Genomic DNA, 19,635 nt, shown 5'->3' on the forward strand with positions numbered 1-19,635 from the left:
TATCATTACCGGCCTTGTGATAATAAAACTAACCTGTGATGAAGAAAGCAGATGTTCTCTGATGTGAGTGCCAGGTGCGATCTTCGTCTGTTTGTCTTCAGCGCTGCCTTTTAAACCACCTGATCTACCTGAGTCAAATATTCAAGAGGTGGACTGCAGTATATACTGTAGCTTCCTCGTTAGCAGCCGTTCCCGTTGGTTCCTGTCGGTTTACCTGATGATGTAAACCTCAGCTCTTTTGACTTCATTCAGAGAAAAGAACAAAAAGAGGAGTTTTGTTCCAAAGTAAAATATTTTGTATGTTTGATACAGCACAAGTGTTCACAAGTCAGAATCACGGAAGCAGGCTTGTGTGAAGGCTCTTGGCTGTAAACAGGACACATGAGACACAGTTTTATTGTCTTCGGCCAATAACAATAACAATTTGACCTTTATATGGTTTCTTACTGAGTGATTCCTTCTATGTCACACTTGGATGGTTTAGAAAATGTCCTCTAAGAATGCAAAACACATGGAAATTTGGTCCGTCTGGACTGATGCAAAGGTTTTGCAAAACAGACAAAGGGTTGAACAAGCGCACACAGCTTTTAGGCTGTAAACAAGATATTGAGTCCAACTGTCAACAGTAACAACTGGATCCTTCTTTATTGGAAAATCAATACACCATATAAACACTGATTGAAACATATTAGTCAATGCATCAGTCGCATAATGTGTTCGATACACAGACAGGTCATTGTCATTTAGGGTAATGTGGTAATTAAGTCAGCAGAATGTCTATGTATTGTCCAAATAAAATAAAAAATCCGCAAAATTGCAAAACACAATAGCAACCAATCATTTGATCACTGTAATCACTTCATCAAGGCAGGTAAACACTAAACATTGCTGGTAATGGTTAGACCCAGGATCTGTTTTGCCTTTCAGATCACAATGATTGAGAATCAGTTATGGGGATCCAGTCTATGGACCTAGATCAACCGAGAGGTTTGATAAATATTGATAAAATTTGGCAATTGGCATTATAGTCTAGATCAGTGGGGTCCAGGAGGTCCCTCAGAAAACAGGACTAGTTTCGCTATAATTGAATTCACTAGGAATTATCCCAGTTAGAGAATGTATAACAATGACTATTGTAATAGGCTTCAGTCTGACCACATACAGGTAGACAGTTTTATAATTTAATACTTAATAAACAGCAAAAATGTTAAATATCGGGGTCCCTGGGACAAAATATCATCAAATGGGGGTCCGAGGCTCTAATGTCTGTCTCTCTGGGGGTTTGTGATATGAAAAATGTTTGAAAGATGTGCAAAAACTTGCAGTTTCCTACACAATACAGTACTGTGTCAGTTCTTGCTAATAGGAATACTTCCCTCGCAGCTTTAGAAGGCAGACAAGGGCGCGTCCCTAAGCCTGCGTCTCGTGATTGACAGCCGTGATAACCAGCGGCGCCGCGTTCCTCCCTTCGTCGCTAACGCTGGGGCTGAGGAAGGGGAACAGCCTCTCGGTGAACGAGCCGCCGGTGAAGGAGTAGATATGAGACCTGGCCTCCACGTCGAAGAACGACACCGTCCCCTCCTCGTAATCCACAAACACTCCCACCGTCTGCGGCTTCTCCCTGAGGTGGAGAAGGACGGAGGGGGATTCCAGGGCGCGGTACTCGTCTCCGCCCCTCAGACGCACCGTCCAGTAGCCGTTGTCCGGGGTGGAGGTGATCATCCCCTTCCTGTTGACCGACTCTTTGACCACACCCAGGTCCCAGAAGGTCTTCGTCCCCACCGCAACCTAATCGAGGATGTAACAGAATACGCAGATTAGCATGTGTGTGGCATGGTACAACGAGATTGAGTCAAGAGAGATTATTAATAATTTGTTAAAAATTCATCAAAATTGCATGGTAATGTGCTTCGATTTGTGGTTCCAAGAGAAAACACTGATGACAAAAAGAATGCAGCAGCTCTTTAACAGTGGCCAAGGCAGAAAAGTTGCATATTTATTGAAACCATGTATAAAAAAGTGCTTGGTGCAGTGATAAGCCAAGCAAATACAAAATGTACACACTCCATTCTTACATGCTACATGATTTTTTTCACCAGTTTGTACTTCTGAGGACACAACCGCTGATAATTACTACAAAAGACTTAAATGGAGTGCAACTGCATCTGTTTTCAAGATACAAAACTGAACAAGGCAAGGCAACATGTGAAGAGTTCATTTCCAAAACACTATATATACATTTTGGGTAAACAGTTAAGTTCATCCAGTCTGCAAAAGGGGTATTGTTTTGTGAACCAACACTTAGGTTACCTACCTGAAACTCAGATGTACCCATATCCATACACATGAACCCAAACCCTTTGAATCATAGTATAGTGAATACATCATCCTTGCATGTATTATAGTAGTCAATCAGGTAAGTTCAAAGAAAGAGATGGAGAACGGTCATCTCTTCACTTCTCACATGTACTCCATTGAAAAGTTGCAAAGTTACGAGTTTCAAAACGTCCTGTGCTGTCATGACAACTCACTTATATTTGCATATAAATATCCAAAAACCCAAAAAGGAGGACAGGCATATCAAAAGAACATGACGCTATTCTCTCTTTCTCAAACTTGCAGCTGTTCCCATGGTCTCTATGGGTTGTGATGAAGTAACCGAATATCAGAGAATACACCGACCTGGAAGTAGAACCTCCCGGACAGGAAGCCCCTCCTGCCCAGGACGCAGAGCACGGGGTCAAAGCGGTGGGGGTTGTCGGGCAGGATGTGCAGCAGGTCGCCGCGGCCCGCCTGCTTCCCGTCGGCCGACAGGACAATGTTGGGGTGGGCGGTGTCCTGGTCTAAAACCACGTCGACTGGGGAGATAACATGGGAGATAAGTTCAATTAATACTCATACTAATACTACTGCTGCTTAATACTAATACAACTACTACTACTACTACTGCTGCTACAAGTTCTACCACTACTACTAATTATAATAATAACAATAACACAGTTACAAACACTTTATAAAGGAGTAAACAAAAGCAAACGATACAATCAACAGTAAAAAGTATTGAATGAATGAATGGAGTGAATGAATAGGTAAATGTGAGTGAATATGTGAATAATAATAATAATAATGATAATAATAATAATAGTAATAAAGGAGTAAATTAAAACATAAGTGAATCAACAGTAAGAAGTAAAGATTGAATAAACGAATGAATGAATAGCCTCCTAAATGCGTGGCTCATTCACTCCCTCAATCAGTAAATAAGTAAATGAATGAATGGATGAATGAATGAATGAATGAATGAATGAATGAACAGGAAGGTGAGTGTCAAATGACCAAAGAAGTGAATGAGAGTAAATGAATCAAGTCAACATACCAAAATCCATTTGACCCTATATGACATTGATATATGATACTATGACAGTAGTGGATATTCACATGTGTACAGTGAGGTCATACCTGCATATTTCTGCATCCTCTTCAACTCTGTCATAAAAAAAGAAAACGCAGTGCTTCAGTTTTATAAGTTTAAGTGAAAGGTTTTAGCTGAAGACTGCAACAAAGCTTTGGGGAAAATGCCTGTAAGAAATCTGATTACAAAGTGGGGAGCACCTCACTCTTACATCAAACAGTGCGTTATTGTGCTACATGTGGTGAAACATTTTATTCAAAGCTCCTTACAGTACTATGAGTGCATACATTATCAGTATGGGATGCCCCAGTCAGGATTGAACCCTTAAGCCCCGTTCACATGAGCATTTGTGATCAGTCAAAATAATGGACAATATCCCATGTATTGAGAATGAGATCTATGCATTGACGGATGACACGGATTGACAGAAAGCAGTGCATGAAAATATTGCAAACTAGTACGTCAAAAAAGTTTAAACTAGTTGAATTTTTGAGCTACAGGTAAACGTCATCCGCTAGCAGCCAATTCAATTTGTACAGACTGCTTCACCTCACCTTCCTCTCTCAGGCTGTCCAGCTCATTCTTCAAGGTGTCATCCAGTTTAGAGGCCGCTCTCCTCACAGTCCCCACACAGAGGTCGGGGTGGACACCGATCTCCGACCACGCTCTGCTGGGCGGAGGTGAGCTGAGGGAGGGGAACCTCTGCCGCAGAGCAAACACAAAGGGGAACACGCATGAAGTCAAGTCAAATTTATTCATCACAATTACTCAAAGGGCTTTTCCACCCTGACAAGAATTAAATTCAGAGGGAAACATCAAATATTGTTTTTGGCGTAAGAATGGTATAATTTAAAGACCCATGTTAGTCGAACCCTATTTCCTACATTTTACCACAGTATCCAAATATCGTCAGGTGTAAACATTGTCCTTGAACTGGAACTGATTCTAAAGAAAAATATGAAGCTTCTATCATGGTTTTCCCTTGACCTAGTTATGATGTCATCAACATGCGACATAGACGACCTGGCTGCATTCGGTTCCACGTAAAAAAATTCTTCTGGATGTCGTCTTCCCTTGAATCGAGGGGGGAATCCCCAAAATGCCAGGATGAAAAATGTCTGACAAACAAAGTGTAATTTGGTTCCAACTTCAGTTAAACAGAGCATTAATTCTCCCTTGTTCCCTCGTTCTTCCTCCTTTCCACAAAAGTAAGAATGAAGTGTATCCCACAATCCACCACTCTGATCTGGTCTCTGAATCCATGCTGAATGTAACAGAACGATGGCTGATAGAAATTGTGCATATCCTATAAATGTAAGCCGATTTGGCAAATTCCAGTTTCTGCGTTTAAATTTTTCATAATGCTGCACCATTCAAAAGTGGGCAGGCTGTCAAAAGATGCAGTGCTTCAAGTATTTCAATAACCCAGCATCCTCAAAAAGGCTTTATTTGATTTATGGAGACTAAACAATTTTAGTTTTATTTGGTTTCAAACATAAGAGTAAAACGTCTCGCTGGAAAAAAACTTTTTTATTTTGTGTCTGAGAGTAAATGTATAGGACTTCCTTCCTATATAAAGCAGCGAGGGCTGTTCAGTTCTGACTTGTGTTGCTCCCCGCCTTTCTTCCCTTGCTGAGAACCAGAAGGGTTTACTTGTTGTACGTCAGACATTTCGTAACTAGGGGGCGTACTGAAGGGAGGACATCAAGGGAAGACAACTTGGTGATGTGGATCCGAATGCAGCCGCTGTCTCCAAGGGACACGAGAGTGTTGCTTCTTCACTTTTCCCTCCCAGATTTCCTCAACTACTCCACTGATTCAAAATGCTGATCATAAGCCTATATCTGTTTGACTATTGCCCCGCATAAATGTGTATTTGTAAAGTTAAAGATCCTGTATTCATCGATATCTAAGGCTGATTCTAACCTGTACGAGGTGGAGGTGGTCCTCGGTGTGCTCCAGCTCCTCCAGCTCAGTGTTTCTCCTCTGCAGCTCAGTGATCTCCTGCTCCAGCTGGTTGACGAGCTCCTCCGCTCTCCTCTCTGCTGCTTTCTGCTTCTCCTCGATCTCCGCGTTCACTTCAGCCTGTCTCTCCTCCACCGAGCGAATCAGAGATGTAAAGAGGCGACCGCTCTCCTCCGTCTCCTTCTTTGAGCTCATCTGATTGAGGATAAAAAAATATACACATCTGTGTGTAAAATGAAAGAAATTAAGCCTTCAGATATAAATGTATATTTACATTTAGATACTCTTACACTTTTATCTATCATGAATCTGCGATGTTCAACGCATCCCAGGAGTTATTTTGTAATAAAGTGTTGTAATTTACTTTTTTGGTGTACCCACTTTCCCAAAACCATCCTCGTCTACTTCCTACATTTCCCAGAATGCCTTTTAACAACCTCCAGAGACAGGCGTGAACCTGTTGCATTCAGCTGTTGGTTATATGTGTAGGTGGAGAGAGACAGTAGAGTAAGAGAGTTTTTCTGTCCACCTCATGACTCTTTCCCCCTCTGCTCAATTCACCTGTTGAATCCAAACAGTATTGATGAACGTTTCTATCAGGACTCACTCTGCTGAGCTCCAGAGAGCGTTTGATCTCCTCCACTTTGTTCAGTCTCTCCTGGATCATCTGCTTAAATTCTGCCTCAGTCGTCCTCATCTGGACCTAAGGCAAACAGAGAAATGTATGCACTGTTAGTTGGTAGAGTACATTGTTTGTTTGTTGTTGTTTGTAGGTTGTTGGTGACTAGTTTGTCTCTCTGCGGTCGGTCTACATTTACATTTCACTTTTGCATTTTAGGCATTTAGCTGATGGTTTATCCAGAGCGACTTGCAATGTGTGTGACAGCAGAATAAATTATTCCACTGTCAACAATACTAGCAAATGATAGTAAGGAGTGCAAAGGCCAAAGCCACATTTCCCAGGTCTGTGTTATTACTATAAACATAAAGACAGACACATTCATTGTAGAGATGCAGTTAGTTTGCATACATACAAAGTAGGGTTAGACTGATATTTCGGTATGCCAATATTGGCATATTATTAAATATTGGACATTGGCCAGTCAGTGTTGTACATGGTCGATATGATGGAGGTTCCTCCGTGACCACAGCTACAGAAAAACAGTCTGTAAAACCTGCAATGATTTTTTCTTTGCACATAGTTATTTAATTGTTCAGTAATATTTTTTGTAAATGAATTCTTCATCTTAAGGTAGTAATCTATCCCAGAGGAGTCCTGCCTATGTGCGGAGGGTCAACTGGACTAAAAAGAGCTGCTAACCCTAGAGAGCTTTAGTGTCTTTTCCTCCTTTAGTGTCTTTTCCTTACTGACAAGAACACAATTCTAGGGAAAACACTGAAAAATTGGAATTTTTGGACATGAAAATGGAAACATTTAAACGTGTTGAAAACATACAAAATATCAAAATATTTTAGCCTTCAAAAACCCATATTAGTCGAACCCGAATACAAAGTACCCGTACCCTCCTGTCCCCGCTCTCCTCCTCTATGGTAACGGCCCGGTGACTCTTGTGCTCGGTCTCGGTGCAGAACTGGCACACGCACATCTGCTCGTCTCTGCAGAACATCTCCAGCAGCCTCTCGTGCTTCTTACACATCCGCTCCTGCAGGTTCTCCACCGGGTCGATCAGCTTGTGGAGCTTCAGGGTGGCGACTCTCTGGTGAGGCTCCAGGTGGGCATCGCAGTACGAGGTCAGACACACCAGGCAGGACTTCAGGGCCTTGAGCTGCACGGACGTCCCGGCACAGACGTCGCACACCACCTCGCCCGGCTCGGCCGCGGATACGGGCGGGGCGGACACGCTGACCGCCATCTTCCTGAACACGTCCGCGAGCTCTTTGAACGCTGTGTTGATGCTTATTTCAGGCCGGGGGGTGAAGGGTTTCTCACAGGTGGGACACCGGCACACCTCACTGCTGTCCCACACGCTCTGGATGCAGGCCTGGCAGAAGTTGTGTCCGCAGGGAGTGGTGACCGGGTCGGTGAACACCTGCAGACAGATGGAGCACTGGAACTGTTTCTCTGACAACAGGTTACCTGGGGACGCCATTTTCTGGAGGACAGAAACAGGAAGTTTGGTGTTTGTGACACAGGAGGATCTTTGATAGAGGAAGTGTGTGCAGAGGTCCATAGCCACAAAAAAACACTATTGTCAGAGGTTGAAAGAGTACTAAAATATCCTATTACAAAAACTGTTACTTTGCTGAAATAGAAGTGAAATTACAAGTGTATTTCACACTGGTAATCTGTTTTTTAAAAAAAAGTAAAAAGTAGCTTAAGTAAGTGAGTAAAGTTACTTTTTAACAAAAGGGCACCTTGTTAAATGTGGCAGCAGTATAAAGGCAACAGCATACATGAAGAACAATCCAAGAGAAAGAAAATGGAGGACAGGAATGGAGATTGACATACAGGATAAAATCTATGTAGAATACAACATGTTCACTAAATTGATGCATAAATAAAACTGATTTGGCCTTTTCATTCAGAAATATCCTTTTCAAATTTGATTGAACACGAGTGCCCTCTGAGTTAAAACTCTCACCTTCTCATATACATGTAACTATGTGTTTATTGACGTAATGCAACACTGTAACTATGCATTTATGTATATAGCCATGTATGTCCAGAAATTCAGGACTCATTCCTAGAGTTGTGTCAAACATAGTTGTTCTCTCACAGTCAACACCCTGCACTGTTTGGTCTGTTGGGTGTATTAGTCTTTTATTCCTCTGCTAAAAACACACACCAGACACACCCTCACTTCCCACTGAAACATACAACTAACTCATTACAGCAACATTATCCTATAATAATAACTATAATAATAACAGGGAAATTGCAGGGTGGTCTGCCTACTCACTATGCCCCCCTGCTGCCTTGACACTGATACTGTACACTGCATATTATCGTGCAGGATAGTTACTGTATGGTTCAAGTTTCACTTTAAAAACAATACCAGAGATCTATTCATCAAATCCGCTCCGATTGTAACAAGTAAATTGTATACTTTGTGTGTAACTGCAGCCCCTCTCGTCATACAGTCTCTCAATAACCAGGAAACAATGTAACACCAATTATAATCACTTCTATCGATCCAAAGTTGCCTTTTGGGCTGGTTTCTATCAACATGTAGATGTGGAACTTGTACACAGAATGAAAAGGAGACAAGTATTCTAGCAAAATAACAGAGAAAGTAAAGCTAATGAAAAAACATTTATATTATTAGCAACTTTAAGACCTTTCCCCGGCTATATTTTTGAACTTCTGACTGCTGTATTTCAAGTAACATTTCTAAACTGCATGTTTAACAATCTAGTGTGAAACCCTTCATATGGACTCATCAGTCTGTGTGAATCTATTTCGCTACACAGGATGTCAGCTATCTACCCTCCCACACAACCTACTGTACAGCGTATAACTGTGCATTGACTACAGTTAACATTTTGAACAACTTCCTGATAATGTGCTGTACCATATTTGTCTCAGTCATTTAAAAAAACCAAAAAAAAAAAACCTGTCATCCCCTTTATCTACAGTACATCTTCCCCTTCATGGCTGAAGTGGATTTAAAAGGCAAAATCAATAAGAGATCATTGCTTTCACTTTGATTCACCTGGTTAGTCAATTTTTTTTTACCTTTACTGTATGCTTACACTTACTTTCTCTTAGGTGAAGCTGCTTTTCCTCTGGCTAACAGAGTCGGTCGGTCACAGGTCTTTCCTCGCTGACAGCAGGACAGGTGACTCCTGCAGTATAAATGAGTGTGAATACGTTAGGCTAGCTGTGAAACAGGAAAATCTAACGTCAACACAGTTATTTTATCAGAGTGCAGCCCAGCCCTCCCTCTCCTGAGCCGACTGTTGGTCTCTCTGTCCACTTCTCTGTGTCTACATCATCTGAAAATGGCAACATTTACTACACAACCTACTATTAGTTTGCATAGCCAATATTATTATGCTCACATGCTGTAGCATGACCTTTACCCTGAGCAAACCTGTGTGTGTATGTATGTGTGTGTGTGTGTGTGTGTGTGTGTGTGTCATGTAAATACACAATAATAGTAGGTGTGTGTTTGCCTCATGGGTGTGCCGTTTGAGTCCAACGGGTAACATTTTCCATTTATGACACACCTGAACAGCTTAGAACCACCTGACCTGGGGAATGCTGCAGTTCTGCATTACCTTTTTGTCACACACACACACACACACAGAACATGCACACACACACACTCACATAGAGGGTCAATTTAATGTTCAGCACATTGCTGTTGACTGATAAAAGCGAATTGACTTCCTCATTTGAGAAATTTGGTCGTATGAGTTTGGGCATGAAAATGTACAAAACAGGTAAAGGTGATCCTGTATAACTCAATGGGTGGAACATGGCACTGTCATGCTTTTTGTTTATATAGCATTTTAAAAACACAGTTGCAAAGCCTTTTACAAAAAGGTGAATAAAAGCAAAACATTTTTTATCAGCAGTAAAATGAGAAGAGCAATGGAAGCATAAAAGCAAAGCAAGGAAATAAAAGAAATATATAAAAGGGGAGGTCAAGAACAAATAAAACACCCTTACATAAAAGCAAGTCCTATAAAGTGAGTTAAGTGATTTAAAAGATGATAGTGATTTCGCCAGCCTAAGCCATTAGAGCCCTGCCTGAAGACTTCAGGCTGCGATCTGCCTTGTATAGGGTTAAAAGATCTGAGATATCGTTTGGTGCCAGACCCTTCTGTGCTTAAAAGTGTAAAATCAATTTTAAAACTAATAGGTAACCAATGTAAAGATGGTCAGATAGGGATGATATGATATTGTCTTTTCCTCCCAGTAAGAAGCACAAGATGGAGACGAGAGCGGGGCTGCTGACTGAGGCAGGACCACAGAGAGTTGCAGTAGTCTAAATGAGAAGAGATGACTTTTTTCAGATCACAAAGGATAAAAACAGCTTCATTTTGGAAATAATCATCAACTGAAATATGCAAGGTTGCATAACTTGCATAACCTGTTTGTTTAAGCTCCAGTTAGCATCAAGAATCTAAATGAGATCTCCATCTACAGTAAATGTCTTGCTACTGGCTGTGCAAGGACTGAAAGAGTATCCAAATCATGGTGAATCAATTTAATGGAGTTAGGCGGGACAAAAAGGACTATTTGGGATTCAGTTTCATCAAGTTGTGGAAAGTTGTCCATTCCCTGTGTAGCTCAATGGGAAGAGTGCAGTATTAACACATTCCTACTGGGCCACCCATGGTAAAAATGTATTCCAATTTAGATAAAATTGCTGTTATGTTGTTTATCTGTGGAAGCAGTGGTAGTAAGAGTGCTGATCTGGGACCAGCCTGCCTGTTCAGCCATAGTGAGGTTCATATGGTTCTGGGACTTGACCAGTTGTCCTAGACTGCTACTTTATTTTCACAAGAGATCATGTGAGATGTGTGTGATGGGACCTATTTACAAGCTCATAAAAGACAGACGGGACCCAACAGTCTTCAGTTGCTTAAAGGCTGAATCACGACTGCAGTACGGCGCCCCCTGTTGAAACACAGTTGCTCCTCTGCTGAACTTTGTTTTTTTTCATAATTTAAATGTCAGTATTATCCAGAAAATGACAACATATTTGAATGTTATTTTCAAATGTATTGTCTGAGCCTTTGATACATCGACTGTTAGTATAAAAGAGCTAAATTTTAAATTTTAGTTATGTAAGGCTGTGAAAGCTTGGCTTCCATTTGTAAATGGCGTAAAAATACGCTTGAATTTGGCTAATTCTATGCCAAAAAACTAAAACCACTTTTAAGAAAAAAACATTACCTGAAGTTAATAATTCAGTATCTCTAAAATAAAGAGGATCTAGTCTGCAAAATCATTATTATTTTGTCAACCAAGGACCTAAGTTACCTCCTGTCATGAACTTTGAATGCATAGAGATTAAACAGTTTAATCTCTATGCATTCAAAGGTCACTGGGTCTCAAATAACTGAAGTGCTTACTGAAGAATTATTATGCACAGTAGCTATCTAATTGTATGCTACTGTGCCTGTGATACATAGAGAAAATAAAATTAGTCACTCAAGGAAGACAACTGAACAATGCTTGTTTGTATAACTCAGACTTTACTTTATGGATTGTACACTCATCCAAAAAAAGAGCTACATGTCAGTTTAGCATACGGTTTGCATCAGGTGAGGCAGAATTACTTTACATCTGTTTTGCATCCTTTGTCCCCATCCAGAGACCACAGCAAACATTTTCTAAATCATCCATGGTTGATCTTACATGACCCAGCAGGTACAGTTGTACATTGTTTCCTGTATTCTATTTGTAGCACTCAAACTCTCCAGTTAAACCCATTTTAATATTTAGTTGGTTGAAAGCCACTCTAGGCAGTGTAGGGGAAAAACTTAAGAGTCCAATTGAAGAGCAGTCAATATTACTTGTATCTCTATTTTTACACAGGAACAAACATTTTTTTGTTGACTGAATCTCAGGCCTGCAGTCAGGATGTGAGCTGGTGAGTTCAGTCACAGTCAAGTCATGGCTTGTCATCACAAGTCATGACAGTGAGTTTTCAGAGTAGACCAGTTGATGTTTAATGAGACCCGGGGACCTTTGTGACATATTTTACTATTTTGCACATCAGTACGATAAAACATGTTGTTGAAGGAAGACAGATAGAGACAGATGCATGCATAGAAATAGATGCATGCTTAACACACATACAAAGACACACATTACATGTCATTACATTACATATCATGTACAAGTTTTTCACAGTCAGCAGTGGAAAACATGTCACGGACCTTTACGTAGATGATAAAAGGCCGTTTTGCACATATTACTGATATGATTCTTAGAACTAAGATCACTGTCAAAAAGATTTCTGACATGATTTTTGGCCTTCCGAGATAGGAAGTGAAAATGAAGCAATATGTAATTTCTCTGTGCTTCATTACCAATGAGAACCTCTGTTGATCCATACACTGCACTAGGGAGTTAATAGACCTGTGAGCATCAGATGCTATAGACAGGTATAATTGTATGTCATCGGCAAATTGACTATAGCAAGTGTTATAATTCTTGATAATATCGGCAAGAGGAAGCAAGTAATGGCTAAATAACATTGGCCCCAAAATTGAGCCTTGGGGAACACCACAAGATAAAGCATGATGCTTGGAGACAAAGGTGTCCAGCACAACATAGTATTCACAATCTGTGAGATAGGTCCTGCCCCAGTCTAAGACTGAGCTGGAAAAGCCAACCCAATGTTCTAGTGGATGAAGTAAAATCTTTTGATAAACTGTATCGAATGCAGTACTGAGAAGAATTAAAATAGACAGGTTGTCCAAGTCTTTTTTAACTTTCAAATCATTTAAAACCTTGAGAAGTGCTGTTTCGCTGATGTGGTGGGCCTAAAAGCCAGACTGAAACAATTCATGAAGATTATTTGTGTTGAGATAGTCATTTAGCTGAATGGACACTACTTTAAGAAGAGTATTTACATATTATACACATCTTTTATTTTTTTTTATTAGGTATTCGCAGCGTAGCTGGTAATACCTATTGTTTCTGGCTGGATTCTTATTATTATTATATGCCTGTGGTATTGGCTCTAGCTCAGCGTCTGATTGGTAGAAAATTTTCAAATTTGGCGCACACATAGCACAGCCCGTTGAGCAGGTGTCCAAGCGGTTTGGTAGCATTTCAGCCACAAGGGGCGCTATAACCTTCAGTCAAACTTAAACGGTCACCCCCGCTGCCCCGTTTAACCTAAACACTTGACACTTGGTATATAGCTGTCATTTGGCCTGCTCAACAAATTTGCCATAAGGACCCATAAGGTCCATCTGGGTACATTTTCCACCATCTTGAAAATTTTGAAAAACCTTTGACAATCTTCTTCTCCTGAACCATAAGTCCAAATGACACACACGTTATGATTAGGTAAAAAATGGCGGAGTTATTAGCCAATCAGATTCTGACATTTTTCAATCTATCACAAGTCCACTTCACAGTGGCCTATGACCTTGAAACTTGGTGGGCACGTTAGTGACCACACCCTTAGGGACTGTACCAAGTTTGGTGTTGACAGCCCAAAGCACGACAACACAGTACAAATTTGAATTTGTGCTAAGCTAACTGCTAATTCTAGAAGTCACACATGAACAGCATCTACTCATAAACCGTGACTCGGATTCACTCCTGATTGCTTGTGGACACTTCTCACACCAGTCCTGAGTGATTTTCAGAAGCGGTCACTGTACTAGGCGGTCGCACGCTGTGAATACCTTTCGAGGCTGCTTGCAGCTTTAATTTATCTTTTATTTCTCCATTCACTGTATTTAGACAAATCAAACAATATCTGTAAAGTCTGAGGTTGTTTGTTAGGGAAGGGCCTGTGTGTGTAGGCTGGACATTTACCATCAAATTTGCATCAGTTTGCTCAATTTACATGTGCACAGACTGCATGAGGACAATCACATGGTTTACCATTTAGCTTTAAATAACTCTCCCAGATTCACACACACAGATAGAGCCATTTTAAAAGTCCCCTTTTTTACTGCATGCTTGCTGATCTACTGCTGCACTTTGGCTCCATCTCCAAGAAGAATTGTTCAGAGAAATCAAGTATTGCTGTAGCTTTTCAACTGTCAAAACTTGAGAGGCGTCACTCTGAATAAGAGCGTCACTTAAATGCCTGAAGTGTGATGTCAAAGTCAAATCTGTTAACAATCTGTTAACAATCAGAATGGGAAAGTAACACTAGCCGGTAGCCAAACACTGGCAAGTTCTGGCTTTGGCTGGTTCATTCCTCTGTAGTTTGGAGGTTGTATTCAATTCTAAAAATCTAGTTGGCTGTTAAAAACAGTGAAAGTGGCTATTGAATTTTAGGATACACCAGCCATTGCGACCAGTGGACATAAAAGTTAGTTTTGTACCCTGGTTACAATATTGTTACAGCTGCACGCTGACTTTGGGAGGGAGGTAACCAGTGATGTAGTGGTGAATAAAAAGATAAACTATTACCTCCAGTAGATGATCTTCATTATGCAAACAATCACCGATATAAACAGAAATCAATTAAGAAAATGATTAATTTATTCTTCTTTCTCCTCAAAAGACCCCATCCTCATGTAACTTACATGAGTTAAATACTACTTACTATGATGCATATGATGAATTTACTTCATAAACTGTTATTTTAGCCTAAAAAAGTGGGTAAACTATTCTGCAAATAAGAAGGTGGGTAAACTGAGTTTAGGTGGGTTTACACTCCACTACATCCCTGGAGGAAGGGAACAGTGGCTGTTGGGAAGAGACCAGATGGCTTGTGATTCATGTTTAATGAGACAGTGGCTATTGTGTAATATTTTGCTTTTTAGTGGGATAATTAGATCTAGGCCTAATCTGTGTGAAAATTAATATCTGACACAATATTCCTGCAGCCCCATGCTGGGGATGGAGGGAGGCTTCAAGTCAAGCTTATCTGAATAGTCTTACAGTCTCAAAGGGAAGGGCAAGAGACCAGGTGACTGATGGTTGCCAGGAGATGAGATGGTCAATACTTTGCATATCAGAGGGATCAAAACTTGCTATAAAACGAGGAAGTGAGCAGCACACCTGAGGTTATTTTAAAGGAGGCCTGGTTACTATGTTTTTCCCAATAATATTTTGCGATTGGCAGGAAAGATAAAGACAACAGAGGGAGAGTTTGACAATGGCATCAGTTTCCAGTCCACTATATCCAGGTAAGACATATGTTTGAAAAAGTCTGGGCTTTAAGACAACCTTTATCTTGAATAAAGCATAGGAAAATGGATTCTCTGACTCTCTGTGCAGTGCAGGCTATTCATTTTTGATAGAATGAATGCAAATCTTAGTTTGCATAGAATTGTAACCATTTGCTCTTAATTGTTTTATATTGAAATGGTATGATAATTAAATATTTTTAATCCAACATAGAAAGTAGCCTAAGGGTGGGAGACAATTATAATACCGCCAAGGCGCCCCTAAACATTTATTAAATTAATTGAAGCATGTACAGTAATTATTAATGTCATCCACTTACTTCCCAGGTAAGAAAATATTTTGTTGACTGAAGAAACTAGGTGTCAAGTCTTACCATCCAACAGTATGTATCATACGTTCAACAATTCGCCAACATCAACCCAATGGCCGCAATTACACATGGAGGCAACAAATACCATCTAAACTTGTGTCTTCATATTAAAAGTAATGGTGGATGGATGAGGCTTTTGAAGGTTATATAACAAGTCAAAGTGAGAAGTAATAATTATTATTTCAATTTAGGGCTGGGCAATTTTATCAATCAATTTGAATTTATGGTTTAGGACGATGTGTAAAAATGAAAATCGAGTTTCACTTTAACCTGGATAAATACGGCACGGAACCGCTCTGTCAATCAAGCCCCACCGCTTCCCCGATTCCGCAGTTGATAACAACGGCAATATATATATATAAATATATATATTTATATATTATACTATTTATGTACACAAAACACAAAAAACACACAAAAATATATATATACTGTAATGTATATATTATACTATTTATGTTAAATATACATTTTTTATGTTACATGTTCATTATTTCATAAACAATTTCTTAGATTTTTCTTTTCCTCAGTTATTAGAAGGACCATGCTGTTCATTCTGCTACTCTCAGGTCAGTGTGTTTGTGTGTGTGTGTGTGTGTGTGTGTGTGTGTGTGTGTGCGCGCGTAGTGTAATGTGGTGTGGTGTGGCGGGGGGAGGGGGGGGGGGGGGGGGGGGGTCAGTAACGATCATTAATGTAAAATGTACAAATTAATATTATTGAAATTATTAGCTACCTCTAACCATTTATTTACTAAAAAACAAAACTTTTTACAGGATGTAATCACCTGCTTTTAAATATTAAGCAATGAGCATCAGGTAACCTACATACACCATCATAATGCGTACTATGCTTAATGTGTCTTCGCTCACAGGACTCTGCTCAGGCCTTCATCATCAGTACCACTTTGTTAATGAGCAAAAGACCTGGAATGAAGCCCAAAGCTACTGCAGAGAGAAGTTCACTGACCTGGCCACCATCGATGACATGGACGACATGAAGAGGCTGATTGATTCTGCAGGCAGAGGTTATGAGGGAATAGTCTGGATCGGCCTGCATGACAAACCAAACAGCTGGAGGTGGTCTCTGTCAGATAAGAGTATCTATGGAGAGGAAGAAGCTATGGTTGCAAACTGGGGAAGAGGGGAACCTAATAACAACAGGGGCAATCAGTTGTGTGGTGTTATGAAGTGCAATAAGTGGTATGATCTGGTTTGCAATTCTAATTACCCTTTTGTCTGCTACCATGATGACACAAATACCCATGGTGAGCCCATCCTGTTTCAACTAGCCCCTTGGTGTTTCTTTATCTCACCTGGAATTGTATTTTTTCTACTAATACATGTATAATTTCAGGTTCACCAGCCAGTACCTCTGATAGATATATCTATGTAAGCGAACCAAAGACCTGGACCGAAGCTCAGCGCTACTGCAGGCAGCACCACACAGACCTGGCCAGTGTGAGGAACCAGGAGATCCAGAAGGTGGTGCCAACACGGGTTTGGATCGGTCTGTTCAGAGACTCCTGGAGGTGGTGGTCAGGAGGGAGCGACTCCTCATTCAGATACTGGATGGATGGACAACCAGGAAATGAGGCTTTCCATGAGAATTGCGCTGCCAGTGAGATTGGCAATCGTGGCAAGTGGTCGGACAGGAGGTGTAAGAACAAATATGATTTCATTTGCTACAACCGTGAGTTATTCTCATCACTAATCAAAGTCACATTTATTATATGGCATTATATATATTTTTGAAAGTTGATCTTTTGAAATAAATAAATAAAAATGTTAATAGTATCTATCTATCTATCTATCTATTCTGTGTTAAAGGTGCAGAGAAGAAGCATGTGTTCAAAATAAAGCTGACGTCAGCAGACTCCACAGTCGACCTGAATGACCCTGCTGTGATGGAGGCCATCTTGAAACAGGTTAGTCTCTAATAAATTGCTTTTGTCACTTACCAACACATGGGATCTGTACTGTATCTATACCTTGCACTACTAAAAATCATGAGAGTAATTGTAATTCTTTACTTCTGAGTAAAACATATCAGTACTCTCCAATTCTGATTAACCTAACAGCAGAAGGAAATTTTAGAAGACTATTTAGTCTGGAAGCAAATGTTATTGCTGAAAAAAATCTTCAGATTTTTTGTTTTGATAGCACAATATGAGCATCAGTAACCTTAAGCGTTGAGAAGCTGGCTTGTGAGCAGGTGGAGGGTCACCAGTTTGAAAAAACAGCAAAACAATCCTTTTGTTGTTCAGATGGAGAGGAAGATGGAAGAGAACGGGATGAGCAAAGACGTCAAACTTCGATGGAGAAAGGGGCCTGACGGAAAAGTCTTCCACAAAGAAGAAAATAAGAAGAATGCTGTTTTGGTTTAATTTATTAGTTTAAATCTAACTGGTAATAATGTAATAATAATGTAATAATGTAAATGTAAACTTTGGTTTGATTAATTTTCCAGTAGATATGTCTCTGTAGTGGATGGAAACAAACATTAAGAGAAACACATTTTCTAAATTAATTTAAATACCCAAACTTTTTTGCTTTGTTCCTTTTTTTATTTTGTTTATTTAAACAAAATTTAATTTAATTTAAAATATTGTTCATCCAAGCTAAATGAAACCCCTTTGGAGTTAGGCGTGGTAACTTGATGACGGATGAATGTAGAATACCCACTAACACGTCATCATCACAAGAATATTTTTTCCACTGGTAGTTGGTGTCCAAAAGCCGAGACTTGCATATAAAATCCAGGAAGACAACATTATGTGATGTATTATCAAGATTACAAGTATGGATGTGTTTTTCATCATAAAATTGCCCTGAACATTGATTAACAGCTGATAAAAGTGCGTTTAGGGTTTCATCCCCCTATAAATATTCATCTATTTATTTTCTAAATACTGTCAAAACATTTTCTCGTAATGTCTCCATTTAAAACTTACTTGGAAGCCAAAAAGTCATACTTTCTTAGATGTTTAAATGTTCCCTTATCCACTGGCACAGGATGTAAAATATCATTGTAAAGCTGTATCAAGGTTTTATAGGTACAGTACTGGGCTGGAAACATTTTATCCAAAAATCTGTTTAGAGGTGTGCTGACTGTCAAAGATGAGAAGGAAATTAAACACTTTTATAGATATGACATGACTGAGATGTTCATTCATTGTACTTATTTTCACCTCAAACAATATACATTATGGGGAAAGTGTGAATGACTTGTATTTTCCAAGCTCTGTTGCTCCCATTGTCAAAGACGGGCGCACACACACACACACACACACGCACACACACACACACACACACTACTGTACTGAACTGTCAATTCAAATAGGAACAACAAAAACACCAAAATTGCTGTTATGTTGTTTATCCATGGAAGCAGTGGTAGCAGTGGTGCTGATCTGGGACCAGCCTGCCTGTTCAGCCATAGTGAGGTTCATATGTTTCTGGGACTTGACAAGTTGCCTTAGACTGCTACTTTATTTTTTATAAGAGATCATGTGAGATGTGTCTAAGGATCGAAGGTTAAAGAAACACTGCAAGCGGTTTTGCCAGGCGGCCACATCGCCTCTCTTCATTTTTAATGAGAAGTGGAAAACTACTTGCGTGGAGAATAATGGGATAGATGGTGGCATGGGGTAAGCGGGTGGCGCAGTGGGAAAAGTTGAAATCAATGAACTTTAACCCTGAAGCAGCTGAAAATCACGGCACAGTACCCAATCAGACTTGAGCAAAACATCCACCATGTAAATTATTCCCCTTGCCAAATAGTAGTTCCTAGTTCCACATTCTCATCATGGAGGAGAAGCTAGTAATCACTGCAAACATGGCGGTATCTCCATAGATAAACGGCTGCAGCAACAGCAATAATTTTCCTCTGTTGATCCATGGCAGTGAATTTAGTAAAAGTACTCTTACCTTCATTTGGTACTTAATGTGATCCTATCAAAAAACAAGCAGAAATGCATGTGATACGCCCACAGGCGGCCAATTCTAGGAGGCGGTGGGGGTCTTTCTGTCTGGCTCTACCGTAAAATCAGTGGTCATCACCGGGTGGTATTGCGAGGCAAGGCC

The 19,635-nt window shown here is 40.1% G+C and overlaps 1 protein-coding gene across 2 annotated transcripts; it reads right to left on the minus strand.

Annotated features, from left to right (window-relative positions):
* Positions 1 to 621: 621 nt before the first annotated feature.
* LOC139911259 (E3 ubiquitin-protein ligase TRIM39-like) lies at positions 622 to 9,329 on the minus strand. Of its 2 annotated transcripts, none has more exons than XM_071898765.2 (8): positions 9,098 to 9,329; positions 6,901 to 7,491; positions 5,985 to 6,080; positions 5,339 to 5,572; positions 3,967 to 4,114; positions 3,460 to 3,486; positions 2,683 to 2,858; positions 622 to 1,788 (listed from the first exon to the last, which is right to left on the minus strand). In XM_071898765.2, the coding sequence occupies exons 2-8, from the start codon at positions 7,486 to 7,488 to the stop codon at positions 1,411 to 1,413; spliced, it is 1,647 nt and encodes a 548-aa protein (XP_071754866.2). In that variant the 5' UTR covers positions 7,489 to 7,491; positions 9,098 to 9,329; the 3' UTR covers positions 622 to 1,410. The 2 variants fall into 2 exon arrangements, with proteins under 2 accessions (XP_071754866.2, XP_078147871.1); XM_078291745.1 differs by having other exon boundaries at positions 5,985 to 6,074; positions 6,895 to 7,491.
* Positions 9,330 to 19,635: the final 10,306 nt, after the last annotated feature.

Source organism: Centroberyx gerrardi, chromosome 23 (assembly GCF_048128805.1).
Source record: "Centroberyx gerrardi isolate f3 chromosome 23, fCenGer3.hap1.cur.20231027, whole genome shotgun sequence".
NCBI classification, from domain to species: Eukaryota; Metazoa; Chordata; class Actinopteri; order Beryciformes; family Berycidae; genus Centroberyx; species Centroberyx gerrardi.

What these genes read in the sequence shown, in the direction of transcription:
- LOC139911259 (XM_071898765.2), bottom strand. Translation starts at nt 7,488, where the DNA reads ATGGCGTCCCCAGGTAACCTGTTGTCAGAGAAACAGTTCCAGTGCTCC. An exon ending in GAGGATGCAGAAATATGCAG is followed by an intron (nt 2,859 to 3,459) that starts GTATGACCTCAC and finishes TTATCTCCCCAG; the next exon opens with TCGACGTGGTTTTAGACCAG. An exon ending in CCGGGAGGTTCTACTTCCAG is followed by an intron (nt 1,789 to 2,682) that starts GTCGGTGTATTC and finishes ATCCTCGATTAG; the next exon opens with GTTGCGGTGGGGACGAAGAC.